General features: G+C 36.8%; 1 protein-coding gene across 1 annotated transcript in view; it reads right to left on the reverse strand.

Moving 5' to 3' along the window:
• The window catches only part of LOC135222605 (protein MON2 homolog), a 325,482-nt gene that overhangs the window by 74,112 nt on the left and 225,146 nt on the right, over positions 1–26,224 (reverse strand). The window contains 3 exon segments of the mRNA XM_064260699.1: positions 5,846–5,980; positions 6,850–7,015; positions 19,333–19,475. Of these exon segments, the coding sequence (XP_064116769.1) occupies positions 5,846–5,980; positions 6,850–7,015; positions 19,333–19,475 (444 nt within the window).

The raw sequence follows: 26,224 nt of genomic DNA on the forward strand, positions 1-26,224 counted from the left end.
ATGTTGTAACCAGAAGGCACTTAGTCTTCAAAAAGGTGTACTATATGAAAATTTAAAAGTGTTTCCATAGAAATCTCAACTGGGCTCTCAGTATGGATATAATCTAACCATATCTTTCATACCGACTAGCATTGTCGAAAAGACGATGTCTGTAATTTTTGCACAGGCACCTAGCAATGTTGGGCGAGTAATTTTCCCAGCAGATATTTAAAAAATCCACATATGGAGGTCTTGGCTCAGGAAGGAGAATGCGTAGACAACTTCCCTCTACTGTCTGGGATAGAACAGTGGACGGTAGTGGCATTAATCTCTTAGCCTGTTGTTGAAGTAATAGTAACTAATGTTCCCTTGAATGTTAGCAGTTTGCTCAAAACCTTCAAAATCTGGGACCACCTCCCTACCACCTGATGATCCCCCCAATGTCCTCCCCAACCTGTCAACAAGGCATCTGTGCCTATTGTCACTCGTACAGATGGAGGAGTCAGGGTGAGCTGTTTTGCCAGAATTTCCTTCTGGGTCCAAGACCGAAGTATCTCTCCAATTTTTGTATTCTTTTGATAAGATTGGTCTCATATCATTTTTCTCATGTGCGATAGCCAGAATTTGTTCACATTTTTTAACTGCAATGTGAGTATTGGATCTATTACTGATGCAAACTGCAGTAGGCCCATCATAATCTTCCAATTCCTGTCTGGAAACTCTGGGCTGTGCAAAAAAGGTTTTGAAGTTTTTCCTATTATGTTATGAGTATTGATGGGGAGAGACAACAGGCTGTGAATAGTATACCAACGCATTCAACCATTGAAAGCGTCTGCTGGGGATGAGGCAGGATTTTTCCCAATTTATTATAAAACCTTTTGACAGGTGTCTGTTGACCACTATTCTTAGGTTTTCAAGCACTCTTTTCTTGTGGGGCCCCAGATTAAGCAGTCTTCAAGGTAAGCCATTAGTTGTATTCCTTCTTGTAAAAATTCTTGGGCAATGTTTAGTCCAAAAGGTATGACTTTGAACCTGTTAGTATCTTTCCCTATCTGGAACCACAAGAAGGGGGGGAAGGGAACAGCAATAGGGACGTGCCAGTATGATTCTTTTGGATTCTATAATAGCTTTCCAAGTCCCTTCTGGAATGATTAAGCGTACTTGGGCAACAGTACTCATCTGAAACTTTTGGCAAACAATGTGCTTATTAAATGTTGAGAGCTAGAGGATCACTCTTCATTTGGAAGAATACTTTTTGGATCAAAACACAACAGGGGCCCCAATACTCACCCCTGATGATACTGATAATAATCCTTGGCGAGAGACGTGCTTGGTGGCCAATAAACACAAGTTTCTCTATGGCCCCCTTTAACGGTCTTCTGCTTGTGATCTTCCAAAGAGGGGTCAGCATTTTGGAATAACCCCTTTAAAGGAGGGGGGATGAGACCATTTCCACCTCAGCCCATTGCAAATAATTCAGTCCCCCCCCCAAGAGACGACTTCCATTGCCTGTGGTGTTGTTGAAGCTAACCCCTCAACAAACAATTCCTATTGGCATCCACCTCTTCCTCTGCCTTTGCCCTTAATAGGCATTTCTGGTATTGGTTTTCCTTTCCCTTTATAAGAAGGTTTTGGGACCTTGTGAAAAGGATGCACTTGCTGATGTGGTTGTTGTCGCCCCTTTATGGGAATTGTCCATTTTGACCACCTACCTGTTTTTTGAGGAAAACTTTTGGAGGTGACTGAAGGCTTATTAAGAGTTGTTGATCAAAGCAAGCCTTTTTTGGTGTGGGTAAAGGGAAGTTTTGGGTTTATTGTTTCCTGAATTCCCCTTTTCCAGGAAGATCGTACCCTGTAAAATTTTGTTGTTGTGCTTGCTAGTATATTTGAGTTACCACCGAAGCCTCAAAAAGGTCCTTACAGAAGAGGTTAGACTGTAATAATGTGGTCACATTCAAAAGTGACTTGTTGAGGCCTTCCAATGTTTCCATTCATGCTTTTATGCACCATTCTAGAAAGTCACAGAGTGCTTCCCATTGGGTTCTCATAAGATGTTTGGCCACACCAGCAAAAATTGTCCTGGAGTCTTCTGGATGCCAACTTCCAGCAAGCTGGATGTGGTTATAACCAAAGCGAAGGAACAGAAGGCTGGGGCTACTAGGTGAGTATCTTGGGTTTTATTCAGAATGGCAGTACATACACATCCCTGTTCCACTGGTTAAGAGATTCATCTACAGCTTTTAATGCTATATATGTAAGTAAGAGAACCATTTCTTTATGTGGTTCCTCTATGTCTGGTGAAGGTGGTACCAGGTGCCATTCTATATTAGGGAGTACTGCAGTCTCTAAATTCTACATGCAAAACTTTGATCATAGTTTTTCGCTCAAGAATTAGATTACCATCAGGAGAGAAAATGCACATTGAGGCATCTCGTCAAGGATTATCAGTATCATCAGGGGTGACTATTGGGGCCCCTGTTATGTTTTGATCCAAAGTTTTGTAGCCTGAACTGGCCATTTTGCTGGTGCCTGTCAGAATTCCTGTTTGGGCAGAATTTGTATCCATTCCCACTTTTCAGTTACAGGATGCAGCACTTTTACCCTTTGGGGTCGACATAAATGACTTAATTTCCTGTTCAGAATCATGTAATTTATGTCCATTGTATATACAGGCAATCTCCAGTTATCAGGCAGGGGTTCCAAAGGTGTGACGATAACCGAAAATCGTCAATTTTTAGTTATCAGTTCCTCTGTTAGGTATATATTGGTGCCAATACCTGATTAATGGCACTGATAAGCAGAAATCAGCACATATCGACACTAAAACCGGGTCGCCGATAACCGGGGACTGCCTGTACTGCCATTCTGTGATAAGGGTATCTTTGATGTCACTCATAATTTCCTTATGGAATTCATCAAATGCCGTAAACTGTGTATGTATCCCTTTTAGGGGGAGCTTACATAATCTGATTGAACATCCATGATTGACTTGTAACTGCCTGTTACCCAGGGGGCAAAAGTCCTGAGTGAGTTACAATACCTCTCCAAAAACTTAGTCATTTCAATTGGAGTTAGGTGGATCCTGGTATCTCTTTTAGGGAAGGATCCTGCTCAGCTTCTGATGGCTGCATAAGGGAGAGACTTCCTTCTGGAAGGTTTCTCCCATCGTTAACCGAAACTTGTGTCCCTGATCCTTCTTGGTTCAGCAGGGTCATTTCATTAGCAATATCAACTTCCTATTCTTTAGCAAAAATGTTGCCTGCAAGTGAAGATTCCTCTACTTCCTCCACAGGGTTAACCTGGGAGTTCATGGGGACTGAAGTTACTGGGTTTTGGCCCAAACATAGATCTTCTGAGAAAGGGGCAAATATCTGCTTCCGGAGTTTTGCTGGAGAGGTATAAAATCCCTTACGTCACCCCTGCTGAACCTAGGACCCATTGAGGCAGCTTAAAACAAGCTGTTTCATCCTTAAAACTTGTTGCCAGGAGCACACTACAAACTTCACACATATCTGGTGACCAAGCAAATTTCTGTTGTTTTTTTACAAGGACTATGCTCATGGCAGGTGGTATGGGCTGTTCCACCCACTGGCAAAAAGTGAACAGAGCAATTTGCTAAACACTTGAGCTGAGGGTCCTACATAATGGCAGCCCTGTAGTGAAATAAAATAAGTTATTAGAAACTAATTAGTTGCAATAAATTTTATTAAAAATTTATATTAACTTGAACCCTATAAGGTTTAGGTTAATTTTGACAACTGTATGTGGTGTATTAGTCTTCTTGCAATGGCTATGTGAAATTTTAATTTGAATTGCCATGTCATTCAGACTAATCCTCTATGAACTAACTTGTTTAAGTAGCCCATGTTTTATATGGTTTAGGTTAATACTTCTAGAATAATCTACACTAAACTAAGAATAGAGGATTTCTTAGAAGGTGACCGCATTCTAGGTCACTGCCTGTCATGGGCTTATTTAAAACTTTAAGGATATAAACTATATAAAAAAGAATCCTTTTCTAATATAATTTTTTTGTTTTCTGTGGCTGCTATCCTTTTATTGGATGTTTTTAGGCTAATATTAGAATATTTCCTTAAAAAGGGTTCCTACTTAATCTGGTTAGGCTACAGCCTGTTCTAGGTTTATATCACCTTTAGGGATATTAAGCTACATAAGACCACTACAATGTAGCCTTACTAATAGGCTACCATATTGGTCTCAGCCTATAGTCATAAAAGCTAAGTTGTTTTATTAAGCCTAGGATCTTTCTTATATCTAATCCTAAGTTATTTGGACTAAACTACCACTTAGACCAATAACAGGATGTTTCCTAAATTATTCTCTTTTAGCCTAGAATACAGTTTTGTCTTATCCAGGTTATTTTAGATAATTCTTTATGGTACATATAGGCTCATATAAAAACAGACACTTAAGTATGTACACTCATAGATAGGCTACCATTTTTGTCTAACCCAAGTTGCTTACATCTAGGCCTAAGCTATTTCATCTACTACATGAAACAGTAACTTACTAATGTGAAAATTTATAATTAGGCTATCACGTAACCTAGGTTATTGTCTAATCCAGCCTTAAAGCTAGGCTACCACCCCATAGCGCAGAGTACTATTTCAAATATAAAGGCTATATAAAATGAAAAAAGCCTGTAGCTTGTTTATCTAATCCTAGGGTCCCTGTGAAACTAGATTGCTGCTTAGTCCCATAACAGGATATGTCTTTAAAGGTTCTTACTTAAATTAATTTAGGTTATTACCTAATCTGGAGTATCTAATTCACCCTTAAGAATAGGATATGCAATCCTAGCTTATATGCTACAGACAACCTCTACTATAGCCTAAATCATTCTCATTGAGTCTGAAGTAGGCTACTGCCTACGCCATTGTAGGCATTGTTATCCAAAAGGAATTGTTGAACATTTCTTTAGTTGAAACTTCTAAGCAGAATAAATTCTTCAAAAGAATTTGTGCTTTTTACAAATAGTAATCTAAGATCTTGAGAGAGCACCAACCAATGGTCAAAAAGAAGGATGGTTTCCGGCTTTCACACAAGACTTAAATACATACCTGTTTTACCGTTTAAAACTAAACTTTTTTAACTGGAACATAAAAACAAGCACTCAACTTTCAAATTTAGATGTTTCCATGATCCTCATTAACGAAACTGAGATTCCAAAGGCAGATATTACATAGCACTGGCTTTAGGTACAATAACGACTGTTGACCAGAGAGTAATGGCTGCCTGGTCTCATACCGGTCAGTATGTAAAGAATATGGCAGACATACATGCTCAATATTCACTTACTCTTCTTGCAGGATTTTAATTTTAGAAAACTGGGTTCAGCTTTGCTGAAGATAAGGAAAAATGCCCTCTTATCTTTGAGTCAATTCATACTCCATCCTGTGCTATAATGTTTATCATTACAACACAATACCTGGCTACAAGGCCAGCTTTGATATTCGTCTGGTTACGATGGAGCACTGGTAGACCATGGAAGATTAACTCCTCGAGGATGAAACGAGTGACTACACTATCAGTTACTTGCGTAGGAACACATCATTATACTTGATTGAATCTACAAATTTCATTTACCTGAAACCCTCACACACGACCTTTTTTTTTAACGTCTGGTGATAATCTAGCTGTCCTGCCCATCTCTCTCTTATTGGCATATAAAACCTTACCACTAACACTGATACATACTGATTCTTAAAATTATTATTTTCAACATATGTATTTTTCTCCCTTTCTCTGTCAAGTACTGAGCTGTTGACTGTTTCTTTTAGCAACAGCAAAATCTAAACAATCTGAAAGACTTCTGTATTCTAGAACATGTGTACAATTAACTTACTGATCCTTTGGTGGTATGAGGTCTTGTGATAACATTGCCATAATGAGGAGCTTGACAACTGTATGATGAAAACTGTAGGAGGAGGGTAAATAACTGTGGTACCATTGCTTTTGTGGCACCATTACCTTCTGTAACCTGCACAAAAACAATATACAATTAATTTTATTAAAAGGCCAAAGTACAACTATTTACAATTACCGTCTAAATTTATGAGTAACTATATTAGGTAGATGTGTTTACAGTAACAGGATTTCCCAGTTAACAAAACAAATACAAAATTACTGTATTTCCATCTAACCAGAATACTATACTAATTGAATTGTAAATCACTACTATGATCTTAAATCTATTTAGTATGTACAGTTTAAATGATATGATCTAATTTGCTGTCCAAGTTCATGTCTTTTGGCTAGTTAAAAGGAAAGTAAGCCCAATATGAAGCTCTAATGTTTTTATACTTTAAAAAGTGGAGATATCATAAAATAGGGCTGAGATAACAAATCTAAACACTACACACATTATATACCATCTCAAAGCTCACACCTGGCTACTTCCATTCTGCATACTTATATAGAAATCACTGGTGAAAAAGGATTGCCCAAGATAGAAAACAACAAGTCCTAAAAATAGTTTTTATTATCTACAGACTATCATTGTTATGCCATTTTATAACACTGCCAATACGAAATGTAGTAGACAACAAAATAGACCATTTTCAGTGTTCACTTCTAATGTCAAGCTCTGATTGCTAAGTGACTGATACCTACGCTAGATATTGACTGGAAGTAGATATCCCCATGAGCAAATAATTTTTGTCTGGATTTACAGTATTTGGGATGTAGTTATTTTCTTCTAAATTTAAAATTTCCTACAATACCAAGAATTAAACTAGAGGTTGTAAATAGGGGATTAAACAAAATTTAATTTTTAATGAAACATGATTAAAAATCTACATAAAATGATAAGAGTATAATAATGTACAAAAAAAAAGTGAAAAAGCAAACCTCTTTTTCCACAGCTGCCAAAGCTTGTAAAACACCCTCTTGTAAAGGTGTAACAACAACTTCTGTAAATGATGGAAGTATGAATGGAGAAGAGTCACCATGGACAGGAACAGAAACACAGCCAGATAACACTGAAGCTAAACGACTAAAGTCACTGACCACAAATCTGGGGAAAAAGAGTTATTATTATTTTAAGGGATTAATTTATCCAGACCTCTGAGCCTAACAACGGCTTCTTTCAGGCTGGTTTTCAGGAATTAATTATGAAAAAATAATAATAATAATAATTTACTTTATTTAGGAAACCGGTTTTACTTAGGAACATGATGATCCTATTGAATACAAAATCTTTGCCTTCAGCAAGAATGCCCTTTAATGTCGAGTTTCAAAAATATAAGTTTCTTTGATGGCTCCAAATTGGACAATCAACTAATACCTGTTGGATAGTCATTGGTGTCTTACATGTACTACATTTCATTGGGTCTAGAAGTGGATTTGACATCAAATAACTGTGTGAAAATCTAGTATGGCCTATTGTAGTCTTGTTAATAAAACGTCATTCGCTCTTTCTTTTTGTGATGACATCCATGAATTAACTTCACTTTTTATATTTCTCAGTTTGTTTGTAGTTGGCACTGATGTCCAATCTGTTTGCCAGTCTTGATATATTAGAGGCTTAATTGAGGTTATCCAGTCTGATACTGAGGCATTTGTCATTGTTGATAGAATAGTGCAAGCTAATTTGGCAGGTTTATCTGCTTTTTCATTTCCTTCAATTCCCACATGTGCTGGAATCCAACATATTTTTATTAATAGTCCTGATTGCATTTGTTGATGCATTTTTATTTGGATTTCTTGCACAAGGTGATTTGTAGACTTGTACTTGTTTATAGCATCAATAGCACTTTGTGAGTCACTGAAAATTATGGTGGAAACTGCTCTCTTCTCAGATATTATGTCTAGTGATATTTGTATGGCTGCAAGTTCAGCAGTGCAAACTGATGATATTGGGGGAAGATTTATCTTAACTAACTTATCTCTTGAGAATGCAGAAGCTCCTACTCCAGTGTTGTTTTTTTATCCATCTGTATAGATCATAAGTTGATCTCCCTTTCTTCTGATGTGCTTCAACGCTCGTTGGCGGTACATCTCTGTATTTGCCATATTTCTTTTTAGAAGTTATAATAGCGCAGTACATATTTTCACTCATTTCAAAGTCCAGGGAGGTGGGAGTTCCATTGATGGATGGAAAATAGGTTTAATATTATGTGAATTTGTTAAATATTTGGTTCTTTGAAGGAAAGACCTAGCACTATGGTTTTCTAATCTTCTGAAAGCAGGTAGCAGTGGGAGATGTTCCTGCTTGAACGGAAAGGTCCCTACGCATAGTTATCAAGTTGCAGTGATGTTTTAGGGGTAATATGCATACCTGCTTCTACTAACAGGGAGTTTATAGGGGATGATCGAAATGCTCCCGTGCACAAACGTAATCCTTCATGATGCAAAGCATCTAGTGTTTTTAATGTAGCTTCTGAGGTAGATGAATATATTGGGCTATAATAATCTATTATAAATAGTACTGTTGCTTTGTATAACATTAGGATGGTGTAATGTCCAGTTCCCCATTTGGTATGTGATAGTTTTTTCAATAAAGCTAGGGCTTTTATGCCTTTTGCTTAAATATATTTGAAGTGTTCTTTCCAGTTCAGGTGCTGATCAAACACCATTTCTAGCTATTTAACATTTGTGCATAATTTAATTTTGGTATTATAAAGATAAAGCTTAATTGTTTGGTGTTTTAACCATCTTTTATCTTTACAGAAAATTATTGCATTTGTTTTATCTATTGAAAATTGGAATCCCACTGAATTTGCCCAGTTGGTAATATCTGTGATGGCTGTATTGAGGATTCTTTGGGCATGTCTTAGCATGCTACTTGTATAATATATGGCAAAGTCATCAACATACAAGCTGTTTTTAACTCCTTTAGGGTAAATTTATTTTAATATCATTGATTGCTAAAGCAAATAAGGTACAGCTTAAGACACTGCTTTCAGGGATTCCTTCTTCCAATTCATAAACAATTGAATCAGAATTTCCTACTCGAATTTGTTAAATTCTATCTGACAGAAAATTGTTAATAAAAATTGGTAAATGGCCTCTTATACCTTCTGAGTGAATTTTTTGCATGATATTGTGTCTCCATGTTGTATCATATGCTTTTTCTATGTAAAAAAATATTGCCACTGTTAATTTTTACTGATCAAATCCTTTTTTGATATGATCTTCTTGACAGGTTAGTGTCAGAATTGAATTTTTAGTTATGACATACGTATGTTAGTAGTGAATTTACCATTTTTCTAGTATTTTACATAGACAACTTGTCAAAGATATAGGTCTATAATTGGATGGATTACTTGAATCTTTTCCAGGTTTGTTTATTGGGATAATGATAGCATGTTTTCATTCATCTGGAAAAACACGTTTCATCCAGGAGTTATAGAATTTCAGTAAATATGATTTGGCAATGGGGGCTAGTCTTTGTATCATTTCAAATGATATTTTATCATGGCCTGGGCCGATGGATAACATGAATCTAGAGCATTGTTTAATTCTTCCATATTAAATGTATAATTAGTATATCTGTTCAAGCAACAAACCACATTAGCCACAAGAGGCACATTTGTCACCCCTCCACACTCCCCTTCCTGGAGAAATTAACTGAAGCTACTGAGAAGATTTGTATGTTGCATGGAACATAAAATGTGCTGAAACAGTATGGCTGCAATGCTCACCTGCATCAAACCAGTTCCAGTATAGGAAGTGTCCATCACTCTACTACCCATAGTCATCTTAGGCAAGCTACAAACTGTCCTGCAAGGGGCACTGGATGAGTCACACTTGTTGAACAGCCACCACTGGACCCAAGGAAAAAAGTGTCCAAGGATCTGTGGGCAACATTCTTCATGTAGAAGTGAAAGCGGATTGATGCAGCCAGGAACCAGCATTCAAAATCCTATGAACAGATTAGTTCTTCTAAAATGCCAGGGAGGAACCTAATTTGGTGTCATGCGCTTCTGCATGCACCTAACTGGTGGCAGAACTTGACGATGAGGAGTAGGCTTGCCTAAGCACCTTGTGTAGAAAAACTAATGGGTATTCTGGGACACCTCTTTCTTGACCCAGCTTGTGTTAACATACAGTCTATAAAACCTAACCTCTAGGTGATAAGACATTCAGATAACAACGCAGTTCTTTGACAGGTAAAAGCAGAAACTCTCGAAGGTTGCTGATAACAACTCAACAAACAACATAAGGAACGGGAAAGGAGGCAAAGCTGTCATCATGAACTGTTTGAATCTGGGTCTTAACCATGCATTCCAGGGCAAATTCAAAAGCTACTGACCCCAACATGCTGAGAGTCTACATCAGCCTGACCCTGAAGCTCTCCAACTCTTTTCTTAAGCCAGGGTCAGAAGGAAAACTGTTTCCAAAGTCTGCTTCCTGTACGACAATTGACACATGGGCTAGAAGGAGTTTGATAGGGACTACTCAGTACCAGAGTAAGGAGACAATTAGGAGGTTTGAATTCCTACATCAACAAGACCGCTCAGAGCTGAGCTAATCACAAGTCAGCCCTGTAGCTCGTCAATAGTTTCAAAAGAAAGAACCTCCTCTGTTCTGAAAATTATCCAGATCTTGTCTACTGAACAGGAACTCTGAGTGGAGAGAAATCCTTTTGATGATTCCAATCACTGAAGCAGATGGCTCATCTTGTATATGGCTGACAAAGCTCCTCTGAAGTACTAGCCTTACATCTGAGTCGTTGCTCCACATGAAAGATCTCTTGCTTGAAAGAGATATTGGACAGAGTCCAGATATGAAGAGATAAAGATCCTAGTGATTGGTGGCATCTCTCCACACGAGACTGGCAAAGATGATAACTAAGGTGGAATTTCTCTTGGCCACTCAGCTTGGGGCCACAAGGAGCTACTAGGGTCAGCCTAAGACTTTGGATCCTGACAAAGGGAGTTCCTCTTAAACCACCTCCTCTGGATCTGCTCCTGTACTCGTACACCTCCTCTGAAGGTTGGGGTGCTCATTTCGAAGAGTTTCTGGCCTCGGGGGCATAGAGTGTACAGGACAAACAACTCCACATCAACATGTTGGAGTTGAACGCAGCTTTCCTGGGACTTTAGAAGATTCAAGGAAGGGAGGTGGGGCACTCCATCATTCAACCTCCTAGAGAGTTACCAGTAGGCAGAAGGGAGTCCTCTGCCCCAATGAACAAATCTGGGACCATGAATAGTAGAACTCTAGCTTCATGTTGATCAGTAAAGAGAAGAGGTTTAACATGGGTCTTCTCCAAATAGACAGACACACAACAGGATAACCCAAGGGAATGTCCTATCAAAATATGCTGAACGCAGATACATTCTAAATATCCTACTGTCAACTTGTGCATTGTCAAAGAAATTACACTGTAGACAGGGGAGATGTCCTTGAGCTGCCAAGGAAACATGAATTTCCAACAGAGGAGATGTCCTATGATGATAGGATGCCTCCCCCCTTTTGACTGAGGAACCACCATGGTGAAATTCCTGAGCAAAATAGCACAGCGTTAATATGGATCTTAACTCCTCCAGAGACAAGAACAAGTAGGATATTGAGCCCCAATACACTACTGATCAAGTTACTGGATAAATAAAGGTAGGTTCTACTAGGAATTGAACCCGAGCTAACCTAACCCAACCCCAAACTTTAGAAGAATGGGAAAATCATCTTGCAGAATTCATGAGGCAGAAAAACAAGCTCTGGGAAATCAGAGCAGGTCTGATAAAAAAAACACTTAGGCTAGGTTAGAATGGAAGGATATGTTTGAAATAGCTAGGCTAAGCCTAAGACCCCAACCACTTAGGCTAGGCTAAGTCAGTAGAGACAGGTTCGAACTAGTTCACCAGGGCAGGCTAGGCTAGGCTAGCCTAAGAACTTAACCACTTAGCTAGGCTAAGATGGAAAAGTTAAGTTGGAATTAGCTAGGCTAGGCCAGGGTAAGAATCCAACCAATTGCTAAGAACTCAAACACTTATGGTATGCTAAGAAGGAAAGGAACATTCAATCTAAATAGCTAGGCTAGGTTAGGCTAAGAACTCGACCACTTGCTAGACTAAGAACCCAACTACTTAAGCTGGGCTAAGATGGTTAAGGTAGGTTTTGCAGTATCGTAATAGTTGTATTTCTAAAATAAGACTTAATGCATCAACTGAGAGAGACTTCTGGAAAGAACAGACACGACCGCTGTGGCAAGGCGCCAATTAGAAATGATGCCTTCTAAGAAACTCCACTAACAATAATGTTATTAACTACAGGCAGTCCCCGGGCTACGACGGTCTCGGCTTACGACGTTCCGAGGTTACGGCGCTTTTCAATTATATTCATCAGAAATTATTTCCAGGTTTACGACACACGTTCCAGGGTTACGACTCATGTTCCAGAGTTACGACGCCTACAAACGCTGATCTGGCAGATGAAATATGACACCAAAAATGGAAAATAATCAATATTTAAATGTTTTTTTTTTGATGAAAAATGCAATAAGAATGCAGTTTACATAGTTTTGAATGCACCTAAAGCATTAAAAGTAAGGTTTTCGCTTACGACGATTTTCGGCTTACAACGCGTCTCAAGAACGGAACCCCTGTCGTAACCCGGGGACTGCCTGTACTGTCCAAACTATTAAGCATGAATACTTACAATACTGTTTTATATTATCCCATAAGACAATAGGACTAACTGTGACTATAAGACTGACAAATGAAATTGTTTATGTTGTACTAACTTCTAAAACTCCCAAGCCAGCTTCTGCAGTCATCCTTGATATCTAGACATGTACCAGACACCCCCGCGAATAGTTAGAACCATCACTAAAAATGCTTATAACTGCCTATCTTGAAAGTTCAGATACCAAATGTATACCTTAAGTAACATCCTACTTCAAATATACTAACCTATTGCTGTATTAATCTTTGAGGTTATACTATTGATATAATTTCAAAGTCATCTTAAACATTTTACCATTAAAAATATAAACCTACAGCCAATAACAGAGAGAGAGAGAGAGAGAGAGAGAGAGAGAGATTTGAGAGAGAGAGAGAGACGAGAGAGAGAGAGAGAGAGCACTGAATGCCAACATCATATATCTGACCATCAAGAGTGAAATTATGAATTAGGGAGAGAGAGAGAGAGAGAGAGAGAGAAATAACTCCTGGACTTCGACTTCTTCCCCTCCGCCATATGTATATCAAACTGTCATTTACTCCCCAACCCTCCATCTCCAAGTGGATAAAAAGACTGGGAATCGCTATTTTTTTTATTAATCTTATTAATATTTGAAAATTAGTTATAAGGTAAATCATTTATTTATACTACAAAACAAATAAACATACGTAAGTAAGAGAGAGAGAGAGAGAGAGAGAGAGAGAGAGAGAGAGAGAGAGAGAGAGAGAGAGAGAGAGAGAGAGAGAGAGAGAGAGAAATGTTATTGTTATTGTTTATTCTCATTAAACTTAATATTATTTGAAAACTATTAATGTATATTATTATTTTTCCATAAATTGTAGTAATGCCCTTAAAGATATACTGTATGCGTATATACACTTCCAGCCCAAACAGAAGGCGAGAGTTATCACTATGATATACGTATCTTCTGTGAAGAGAGAGAGAGAGAGAGAGAGAGAGAGAGAGAGAGAGAGAGAGAGAGAGAGAGAGAGAGAGAGAGAGAGAGTTATCCTTATTTAAAAGAGTGAAATGGATAGATTATTGTATTTCTTTAAAATACTATCACATATGAATTTTGAAATTAGTTATATTATTAATATTATTATATTTTGTGAAAATATTAATAGCATATACATATGTACCATAGAAATTCTCTCATCTCATAAAAAAAGAAGAGATGAGAGAGAGAGAGAGAGAGAGAGAGAGAGAGAGAGAGAGAGAGAGAGAGAGAGAGAGAGAGAGAGAGAGAGAGAGAGAGAGAGAAATTATGTGAACTTGAGTGGGCAACACTCTCCCCCTCCTGTCACATTACTTGATATATTTGACAGCTGTTGGACCCCAGTCACCTCAGCTTGGCTACCTGGAGTTCAAAGACAGATGTGGGGTAGAATTACTTTCTTTCATTCTTACATAATTTTTTTTATTTATAAACTAAAATCTTACTAATTTACTTTAGTATCTTCTTTAATGAATTGATATTGCTGTTTACATTAATATTGATATTTGAAAATTAGTAAAGCATTTATTTATCACACAAAAAACATTCATCTGTGTGTGAGAGAGAGAGAGAGAGAGAGAGAGAGAGAGAGAGAGAGAGAGAGAGAGAGAGAGAGAGTTATCCTTATTTTGAAAGTGACATGTAAAGATTATTGTAGCATTTCTGTAAAATACTATCACATGATTTATGAGATTACAGTTATTATTATTATTATTGTTATTATTATTATTATTGTTTATCATTTGAAAATATTAATAAACATATCATACATACATGTACCATAAAATCTCTCATCTCAGTAAAGAGAGAGAGAGAGAGAGAGAGAGAGAGAGAGAGAGAAACACACTCCCCTCCCCTCTTGTCACATTACTTGATATATTTGACAGCTGTTGGACCTCAGCCGCCCCAGCTTGGTACCTGGAGTTCTTTCTTGAAGACTGGGATTTCCTTCATTCTTACAATTTTTCAATTTATAAACTAAAATCTTAATGATTCACTTTAGTATTTTTTCTTTAATGAATTGATTGCTCTTTACATTAATATTAATATTTGGAAATTAGTAAATCATTTATCTATCATATTAAAAACTTACTTCTCTGTAAGAGAGAGAAAGAGAGAATTATACTGTTATTATGTGAGATCATTTAATCATTTTAAACTTAGTAATACAGTATTGATCAATATTAATATTTTAAAATTAGTAAATCATTTTTGTATCATAAAAATGTATTTGGTCATGAAAATGACATTAAATACAATAATTAGTGATTATTTATTGTCAGAAAAACACACGAATAGGCGTACTCCCAGCAAATAATGGGTAGATATGGTCCAGAGAGAAATCCGCAAATCCATGAGTCTGCGAATCCAGAAAACGCGAATATGGGGAGCCACTGTATTCTATATTATATTACCCTTAACACACCAATCTTTGACATTGTGTATGCATATACTGCATTTCCTTGGCAATGAGTTATGGGATCAGGTTAATAGGGTTTTATTCCTTGTCAGAGATTGGGCTAAGCTCCTCCTATGCTAGATAGATGCTCATTTTGTACTCTTTACTACGGTAAGTTGATAGATGCTTATTTTGCACTTTTTACTAAGGAAAGTTTGTACTGTTTGTAGCTAATCTGTGTTATAGGATAGGTTAATGTTTATTTTTGTGGGCGGCTGTAGGCTAGGCTATGTCTTGTAAACTAGGTTAGGTTAGTGTGTCATGCTATAATTGCTCTTGTCCTTGAGACTTGGTTAGGTCTGTACTACTATATTTTTGAAGATGGCAGGTTTCATTGGTTCTATTACTCCGTATTCATAGCTAATGAAATTAAAGATGATAAGAAAACTCTTGTATTTTTCACTTTGGTGGGGCCAAAGAGTTTTGGTTTGACAAGGGATTTACATTCTCCCCAGACGCATAAAGAGAGCACCTATGAGCAGATAATTGCAACTCTGAGCATTTTAAAGTTCTATTTTGTGCTCAGATGTCATGAGTCTGTTAACAATTTTGTTGTGGAACTATAGACACTGGCCCTTACTTGTGAGTTTGGGACAACGCTAACCGAGGTGTTACATGACAGGTTTGTAATGGGTCTTGCCAGTGATAAGGTTCAGCAGGTATTGACTGAATCTGACTTAACCTTTGAGAAGGTTGTTAGTGTAGCCACATCTAGGGAAGCTGCATTGAAGGATGTACAAACGATGGCGAGTGGTTTGGTACACCATGTACCACGGTTCCCAGTGGCTCCAAAGAAGACTTTTAACATCTAGTGCTAAGAACCATTCTATTGGTGGAGTTAAACGTTCTCATTTTAATCCTAGTGTTGGACCTGACATTCCTAAGAATGCCAGTACAGGTTGTGGTAAGTTACATGGGAAAAGGGGCCGTCATTTTAAGAATACACTAAGTCATGCATGTAAGCAGAAAGGTCACATCAGCAGGTATTAACTGAATCTGACTTAACCTTTGAGAAGGTTGTTAGTGTAGCCACATCTAGGGAAGCTGCATTGAAGGATGTACAAACGATGGCGACTGGTTTGATACACCATGTACCACGGTTCCCGATTGCTCCAAAGAAAATGTTTAACGTCTAGTGCTAAGAACCATTCTATTGGTAGTATTAAACATTCTCATTTTAATCCTAGTGTTGGACCTGATATTCCTAAGAATGCCAGTACAGGTTGTGGTAAGTTACATGGGAAAAGGGACTGTCATTTTAAAAATACACTATGTCATGCATGTAAACAGAAAGGTCACATCAAGAAAGTGTGTTTTCAGGTAAAAGCTCAGCCAAACAGCAATGTAAATTTCTCAATGGAGGGTGGTCCGTCTAATGAATCTGCAGGTGATCCATGCTATGATTATATCTATTCTGATGCTGCAGAATTCTTGATGTATTGCTAAATATGGTGCATGTTCCAATGGAGGTAGACAGTGGTACAGCCTGTATTCTTATCTCTTTAGGTCAGTATGAGCAATTATGGCATGTAGCTTTGGAACATCCAATACTTTACCCATTTACAGTTAGTTTAAAGGTGTATGGTGGTGCTACTCTTGGGGTGGCTGGTGAGATTGATGTCTGCTAAACTCAAAAATGGTTCTGAGGTAAGCTCCGCTAGGGTTGTCGTCGTCAATGGCGAGGGCCCTTGTTTGTTAGGTAGGGATCTTATAAGGGGCTTGGGGTGTTGGATGACATTCACAGCATCTCTGCTATGGCCAATTCTATTAAGAATGAATTTCTGGACTTGTCCTCAGAAGGCTTGGGTTGCTTTAAGGGGCATAAATTTGGTATTGAAGTTGATCCATCAGTACCACCTAAGTTTTGTAAGGCACATACAGTTCCATATGCACTGCGATCTCAGGTTGATCAGGAGCTTGACCGACTTCAGAAGCAAGTGATAATAGCAATAATCCCAGTTATCAGTGCCGATAACCGGGGATCAGTGCATATCAGTGCAAGCACTCCAGTTACTGTCGTCACTAGACAAGCGCTGTAACACTGGATCTCCAATAACAAGGCCACCAGTAACTGGGGACTACCTATACCGTTGCTCTAAATCTGAACACTCTGGGCTGTGCCAAACAATGCAGGAAGGCTGAGGGCTGTGAGGCAAATCCTTAAACCACTTACAAGGAAGAGGCCAAGATCGGTCCACGTCGTTTGTGCATCTCTTCAAAGTAAAAGACTCATCTAGAAAGCACCATCGGCACCTCTTGCCGGGACTAAAATTCTAAAGTTAGAACACAACTGATGCACATTAATTGAGACGCCTTTCCAATGGCTGCCTGTTGAAACTTGGGATTGTGCAACAGGCTGGACAGTGGGGCAACTACCCATGGGCAAACAACACTGGCATCCTTTGGACTTCTGGTATGCCTTTTCCCAGGGTCAGGGGAGTATGACTGGGACCTTCATCTAAGAGAACCTCCCCCACTTGCACTTGCACAACACTAACACTTTTTGTAATCTTACTGAACACTTTGTCCATAAGGACCTTTAGAGACACCTCTAATTCAGCCACTGTATACTAGGTCAATCTTGCGATTGACCTTGCACTCAAGACTGTCAATAAGACTGGGGTCAGAAGCATGGGAGCTGGTACAGGAGTACATGGTAAAATGGTAGGGAGACTGAAGATGGGAGACAGGCTGGAACAGGGGAAGGAGGAAAGGAAAAATCCTCTACAACGCTAGGTCTAGGTGTAGATTCTAGGATACCCTACCTTCAGCTCTGGAGGCACCTTCCTCTTCCTATCCCTGTCAAGCTCATCTAGATGGGGTTTTAACACATTCCATTGCTTATCATCCCAATCCTTACATTCATCACATATATTAGTTCTTTCGTACATGTTTCCCCCTACAGTTTAATGCTGAAAGAACTTGAATCTGACATTATAAATCCACAAAACAGGTTACCAAAAACCCAGGCGAACACTAAGAAGCTTGAAGGCTTCTTCTTATAAAGGATTAGTTTATCCAGACCTCTGGGCCTAACAACGGCTCTTCTTGGGCTGGTTTTCAGGAATTAATCATGAAAAAAAAATTTTACTTTATTTAGGAAACCGGTTTTACTTAGGAACATGATGTTCCTATTTAATACAAAATCTTTGCCTTCAGCAGGAATTCCTTTCAAAGTTGTTTTGCAAATATAAGTTTCTTTGGTGGTTCCAAATTGGACAATCGACTAATAAGTGTTGGACAGTCATTGGTGTCTGGCATGTACTACATTTCATTGGGTCTGGATGTGGATTTGACATCAAATGATCATGTGAAAATCTAGTATGGCCTATGTAGTCTTGTTAGTAACACTTCTTTCACTCTTTCTTTTTGTGATGATGACATCCATGAGTTAACTTCGCTTTTATTGCAAGAATACTTCACTGAATCCTGGAGAATATGACCAAAATACCCTGATGAAATAGTAATCAAAAGAAAAAAAGACAAAAAGAAAGGAGCTGCTGCATACATTCGATGTTACTTTGAAAGTCAGCAGAAATGAACTGATCGCTTCCAGTTTGTTGCTCCTATTGTTCCCTGATAGTGGGCAAGGTTAGTCACCTACACAAAAACAATAGAAGTGCTACCACGATTTTTAAACCAAAGTTGCTGCGCGAGTGGAAATTATAGCTATGTAATTACTTGGTAAGTTACTTATATGAAACTAGGTGGTATAGAAACTTTGCCACTTCTCAGTGTGCTCAGGATCCAAGTCATAGCAAAGTATGCCAAATGAAGTTTTAAAGGACATAATTTTTAATACTTTCAGTAACACTATTCCAAAATATCTACAAAATCCAAGAAATTTTTAGATGATGGCAAAAACAAATATCAAAACTAGTAAAATTTCCCTTCTAATTTATAGAGAGCAATGCCAAAATCAGTACTCTGTTCACATTCCTGATATGAAGAACACAAGCCAAGGATTTTCACATTTGTACTAAATAATTAATAAGACTTCAATATTCAACTTTAATCCACCTTCTATTATTTTCGTGACCTTTGCCTTCAATGGTTTCATAAACATCTAATAATTTTTAAAACATTTGGCAGAAGTGAATTGTATAATTACTTATTTCTTTTTCAAATACTATTCAATCCCGTAAAATCTAAATGAAATGCCAGACCAATCAGCTGGTAAAGGTTGTTTATTTAAAAGATCTTGGGGGAAAGATATAGAATTTGTTTACTCTAAATTACAACCACATACCTAGGTTTGATATGTTGAAATAAGTGAGGAAATATATGAACCAAAGCAGTGAGAAATGGCTGGGATGGAATGTATGCATCAGAACCCCTCGTTACTTCATCTGGAGGAGGTTTTGTTACCTCTGTACCAATTGTATGCCAAACCTGTCAAGAAAAAAATACTAATTACTCTTAATAACTTCATTGCAAACTCATGAAATAACAGTGGGGCAGTATATAGATAGTGGAGTGACAGATGGTGAAAAAAAGCACTGAAAGTATAATAACCAGTAAGGTCATCATTATCCATTAGAAAGGATATAAGGTCTCTATCTTTTTTTCCTAGAACAAACCCTTCACATCGGTCTCATAACAGCCGAGAATTTAAATAATCAGTAAGGTCCTCATTATCCATTAGAAAGGATATAATTCTCTATCTTTTTTTTTCTTAGAACAAACCCTTCACATCGGTCTCATAACAGCTGAAAATTTACTCATTGGTTCAATAATCATAAAAAAATTTCTCCCTGGGTTTGAACTACTGTGTGACAGGCCATGAAATATTCCCTATACACACTATAAGTACAAACTCCCTCCTTAGGTATCTACACTGCTGACCAGTAAGACTTCCACTAGCCCTTCAGTGGCTACAGTAGATATAATACTGGCCTGGTGTCTCACTGGTCAGTGGTTTAAATTCTTGGATGAGCAGTATTGTTTCATTATTTATTTCCAGGTGAGACAGACTGCTTATATAATACACTTGAATTTCTTAAAATTGGCATTCTCTAGTCCGGGAACTCCCATGGTTCGGCTCAATTTTGAATCAGCCACCATTAGTTCGTTGAGCAGCCACAAGCATGGTGCCACATATTGCTTACAACTTTTCTTAGAATCAGCTGAATATAATTGATGACTTTCATCTCCTACATTTAATATCTTCATAATTATCACTACAGGCAGTCCCTGATCTGATCAGCAGCCTCTGTTATGGCAATTCAGTTTTATGAAGCTTGTCTAATGCCGAAATTCTGAGATTTTTGCAGATTTTCGGCGCCATATTGAGCCAATTTCCAGTTATCAGCATCAATAATAGAGTACTGACACCAATTCATACCTAACAGAGGTGCCATTAACCAGTTATCGGCACCAAAATCTGGTTATTAGCAATTTTCGGTTATCATCAAGCCATCAGGACAGAACTGATATCATGGGATTGCCAGTTTTGGTTTCTTCATCTTTCTTTTTGAATGTAGAGGGTAATATGTCAAAAATTAGAATGAATTTCAGCAATCACTCAGTGCATTTGAAAGTCACCATCAAAAAAAAGTAAACTAAACATTTGCTAACTAAACGGGAAGGATAGAAAACCTTTTCCAGCATAGATAAAGATTTATGCTAGCATTTCTTGCCTCTAGCAGCATCTGATCTCATGGGTGGCATATAGAATAAGTAAATACAGGTGGCCCGCAGTTAACGGCGCAATTGCTCAATGGCGAATCGGTTTTATGGCTGTCGTCAAAAATATTCATTAAAAAAATAAGGCATTTTAAGGTATTTTTACGGCACAATTTTCGGTCAACAGTGCCTCTAGCGCCGTTATGTGTAACAAGTACATACATTTGTAGAGATACCGTTCAGCCCATAAAGGTTATGCAAATGATATTAAAAAATTGTTTTGAGAGTTATTACATAGGTACAGGCAGTCCCCGGGTTACGACAGGTTCGGCTTACGACGTTCCTAGATTAAGGCGCTTTTCAATTATATTCATCAGAAATTGTTTCCAGGGTTACGACGCATGTTCCAGGGTTACGAGATTCCGTTCGACGCCTATAATGCTGCTCTGGCACAAGAAATATGACACCAAAAATGCAAAATAATCAATATTTGAAGGCTTTTTTTATGAAAAATGCAATAAGAATGCAGTTTACAAAGTTTTAATGCACCCAAAGCATTAAAGTAAGGTTTTTCTTAGGATTTTTGAAGATGTTCCGGCTTACGAAGATTTTCGGGTTACAAGGCGTCTCAAGAACAGAACCCCCGTCATAACCCCGGGGACTGCCTGTATTAGGGTAAAATATATGCCTCTGACGCTGTTCTATGCCGAAAATATCGAGCTAAGTGAGTGCAAATTTAGTTATGGATGTGTCGATTTATAAATGTTCATGCTTTTATGTTTAAAATGTGTATGAAAATGTATTACGTATAGGTATTTTTATTCTACACATAAATATGATACAAAGGCAGCTTTTGAAACTGCCCTTCACGTTATCAAATATGATGTTTTTTCAAGTTCATTCTTGTAAGCCGCCACCTGCCGCTCTTCCGAAAATATCAAATTTAAAATAAGCACAAATTTAGCAATCGATGTGTTGATTTTATAAATGTTCATGCTTTAATGTTTAAAATGTGTAAGCAAACATTTATGTATAGGGTATTTTTAATCCTGCATAGAAATATGATACTAAGGCAGCTTTTGAAACTGCCCTTCATGTTATCAAATACGATGTTTTTTCATGTTCATTCTTGTAAGCAGCTGCCTGCCGCTCTTCCGAAAATATCGTGTAAAAAAAATAAAAATAAAAATAAAAAAAAAAGTGCAAATTTAGCGATCAATGTGTCAATTTTATAAATGTTCATGCTCTTACGTTTAAAATGTGTAAGAAAATATATTACATATAGGGTATTTTTATTTTTGTACATAAATATGGTACAAATTAAGGCAGCTTTTGTAACTACCCTCCATGTTGTCAGAGGATGTTTTTTCATGTTCGTTCTTGTCCACCACTGTTCCGAAAAATGCATGGTATTATTTTATTAATTATGCATCTTTCCCATAAATCCATTAAAAATTTATACATTACTTCACTGTATCCAATAATATTGCATGTATTCTCATATCATTATATTATAAAATACTACAGCAAATCTAAGCTAGTATTCCGCGGAGCGGCCAATGTTTTGGTTTCAAATCAGCTGATGGCGAACACGAGTTTGTTTCTCCATATTTAACGCAATTCTGAGCGAATTTTATTGCTTTTAGTTGGCATACACGAATATCTAGATATACTTGAATTATATGAGATAAGGTTATTTTTCCTTATACGACATGTTTTTAGGTGGAAATATGAATTGAATATGTCTCGTTGTGACTGAACTTTCTTTTTCGTTAATAGATTACGTTGGCGGCATGTTTATTGCCTAATAAAAATTATGTGATTCCGTTCGCAATTTTCCTTTATACGTATCATCATAATACGAACTTTACGCTATTTATCTTATATCGGCGTGAAACCAACAGTAAAATGTGTTCTTTCAAACCCAGTAGTTTTGATTAAAATTATTTTATCTCAATTATATCTACTGTTGTGTTTGATGGCATACATTTACTGCAGTTTTATCCTTGTTGCCGATGCACCATAATAGTCATAGCAACTTGAACAGTTTTCTCAGCTTCAGTTATGACTAGGTTTAAATTTAACAGTATATTTCCCAATTGATCTTTGATCTATATTGATCTGTGATCTATAGCGAATAAAGTTATTACATAAAGATATCTCAGTTCTTTTCTGAATAACGTCATTTATAACAATTATGGTAATAGTGTACTATAGTACGATGATTGAAATACAAGCCAAACGGACGTTACCAAATTCAGTTGTACTTAAAAAAAAAAAAAAAAAGTCGTTGTTTCACGTTTGGTTGTTCATGGCTGTACACATTTAAGCAACGAGTATAACATTAAAACCATACTTTCACCATTCTCTTTTGCTGTTTTTGAACTTATGTAACTAGAAGATTGGATAAAGTTAGACTATTGTAATTTGGTCTCTCATAAAATCGGATTATCATAAGATGAATTATCGTAACTTGAACACTACAGCTACCTGCACACTGTATAACACCTTATTATATCTTTACATACTCTAGACACCCAAAGGATTAAAGCTAGGCTTTTTTCACTTTACAGTATTTATAAAACTATAATGTACTGTACAGTAAATTCTTTAGATCTATACTGCATTAATATAATTTTACTTATTGCGCCATCGCGGGATTAAGGCACTGTTAGACTGGTCTAGGGCGCTGTTAACTGGTCTAGAATTTCAAAAGGTGTGCGGCGGTCGTAGCCTTTAAAATCGCTTAACGTCAGCGGGCAGGAACGTAACACCTGCCGCTAACTGAGGGCCGCCTGTATACTGCTATACTATAAAAGAAATGATCAAGACCAGTAAGTGTATATCACCTACACACACTCTCCTGCTGTAGCAGCTGACAGTAGCAGTGTGTGTAGGTGATATGGTCTTGATCAAAATTCTTCTTTTTGTACAGCTGTATATTTACTCATTCGATATGCCACCCATGAGATCAGATGCTGTTAGAGGTAAGAAGCACGAGCATACGCTTTATCTATGTTAGAAAAGGTTTTCTATTTTTTCCATTTTGTTAGCAAATGTTTTGTGCTCATTTTCCTCAATAGATGGCAGTGTACTTTGTTTACTTTTTCAAAAGTGAACTTCAAAGAACCGAGTGACCACAGAAATTTATTCTTTATTTTTGTCATCTCATTACCCTCTACAATCAAAATAAATGTCACAGAAACTAATAGTGATAATTGTGAAGATAGTAAAACTTAGGAAATGAAAGTCACCGGTAACATTCATCAGAGTCTGCAAAAAGTTTAGTTTACTTATGGTTATACTAACTCAGGAATGGAGACTAAATGTGTTATATAAAGTACACTATTTTTAAGAAAATTACACATTATGAAGAAAGAGTCCCAAAGATATCAAAAATATATGCATTATAAAGTGATAACGTGAAAATGTATGAGTAATAAAATTATAAAAAGAGGAATCAGAACTCAGTAAAGTAGTAGGCTAAGTCAGTAACTAGGCTAAACTACGTTTACATAGGGGCTTCATGTTTTAGTGGTGTATTCTATATTCTGGAATTTTCTGTTGTCTGGCTGTGGCCTGGTCCCAAGGTTTCTGGATTTAAGAAGTTGGACAGTGATTATAAAAGGTATTCTTAGAACAACAATAAATAAATACATAAAAATTTAGCATTACTATTGTAAACGCTCACACAGACAGAAGAGTAATTAATCTTAACACAAGTGGAAATGATATCATGAAAGAATGATGACACTATGATCAATCTGATGAGAAGAGGTGAACACAGAAATCAGGAATAACAAAATTGCAGTAATGAGATGAACTAAGGTCATAATAGCGTACAACAATGCACATGAGGCAAGTAGACTCTGAAAATACTTGATATCTCAGGCAAAATCACAGTCTAGTATACATGAATGCGCAGGTAACATTTCTTACAAAATTATGCTAGACACTGCAACCCCACTTTTTTGCAGGGATAGGTTCCAGAACCTACTGTTTATACTAACTAACTTATAACTGCAAAATACTCTGTATCCCTTAAACTAAAATGCTTACAACTACTGTACCTATTTTAACAGCTCACTGCTTAATTTGATAGTTCAAACAAAAAAAATACCTTAAATTATCATACTAAAACCATTTGAAATTTCAAACAAACCTACACCCCAAACCACCCTAAGTGATCTTAGATTACACCTTTTACAAATGTTACTCAAGTATATATGCCTCCTCAAATGCTTATAACAATGATTTACTACTTTTAAAATATTAATATTAAAATGTAAACACAGCATAATACATATCTATAAAATGTGTTTAATACAAATTAAAAAAAATCTTTAATACAAATTAAATAAATTTGTCTTACAGAAGGTTTGACAACTAGTCCAGTTACCCCGTATACATAAGCATAGCTGTTTTCTATCAGTACTGAAGTTGTTCTGTTTTCCTTTCCATTGGTAAAACCAAAATGATCATTAATTCACTTTTTTTCATAGAGTAACACTGTTTATTCACTAATTACTGCATTTTTCATATTGTGTTTGTGATTATATCCTTGAGAAAACCGGCAGAAGTGGTTACGTTCAATGTTTTATGTAATTTATAAGTTTCCATACTTTTATGTGTAATATTAAGAAAAATTTAAATTAATTTTCTTTTTGTACATAGATACTGTATGATACTAAAATCACAAAACAGCTGCCAATGTAATGAAAACATTCAATCTCTCACTCTCTCACTAAAATGAGAGATTTTTTTATGCATAGGTAACATGTTTTATAGATAACGTGATGTTACTTTGTAATTAATTTTTTCATATTATCCATGCTATAATTACAATAATTTTTGGTGCAATTTCTATAGTAAATTATGAAAATTCTTAAAAAAAAAATAACATATGCAATTCCCAGTCTTCTATGAAGCATCAGAGCGATGGGGGTGGGGGGGGGGTTTTAACTGTCAATTAGTTTCTTGACATACTGGACAGTGAAGGGTATTAGCAATTCATTAATCTTGAATTTCCATCTTTTGATATCTAATATAAGAATAACTTCTCTCTCTCCCTCTTTCCAAAGTTTTTCTCTCCTTTCTGTCATAAATCACAAATAATGCCCTCTCGAAATTTAGTAAGAACAACCCCCCCCCCCTTCTCTCTCTATCACATTATTCTCTCTGTCATAATAACATAAGGGCAACACCCCATTCTCTCTCTCTCATTGTACATAAATAATTTTTATCATAAAAATCTGTATTTAGTCACACACAATATAATAATATACAATAATTTATGAATAAATAGTACTGTTCTATGAAAAAAAAATGCAAATTAGTGATAATTTTTTTGATATGGCCCCAAAAAATTTGCGAATTAGTGAAAGTTCCCTCGCGGAAAAGTGAATATGTTCCACAAAAATCGGCAACAAACTGAAGCATGGAAAAGTGAAATGCAAGAAACTGGGGTAGCACTGTAGTCACTGTCAGTCTGCCATACTGTGAACTTTAGAAGAAAG

Source organism: Macrobrachium nipponense, chromosome 8 (genome assembly GCF_015104395.2).
Source record: "Macrobrachium nipponense isolate FS-2020 chromosome 8, ASM1510439v2, whole genome shotgun sequence".
NCBI lineage: Eukaryota > Metazoa > Arthropoda > Malacostraca > Decapoda > Palaemonidae > Macrobrachium > Macrobrachium nipponense.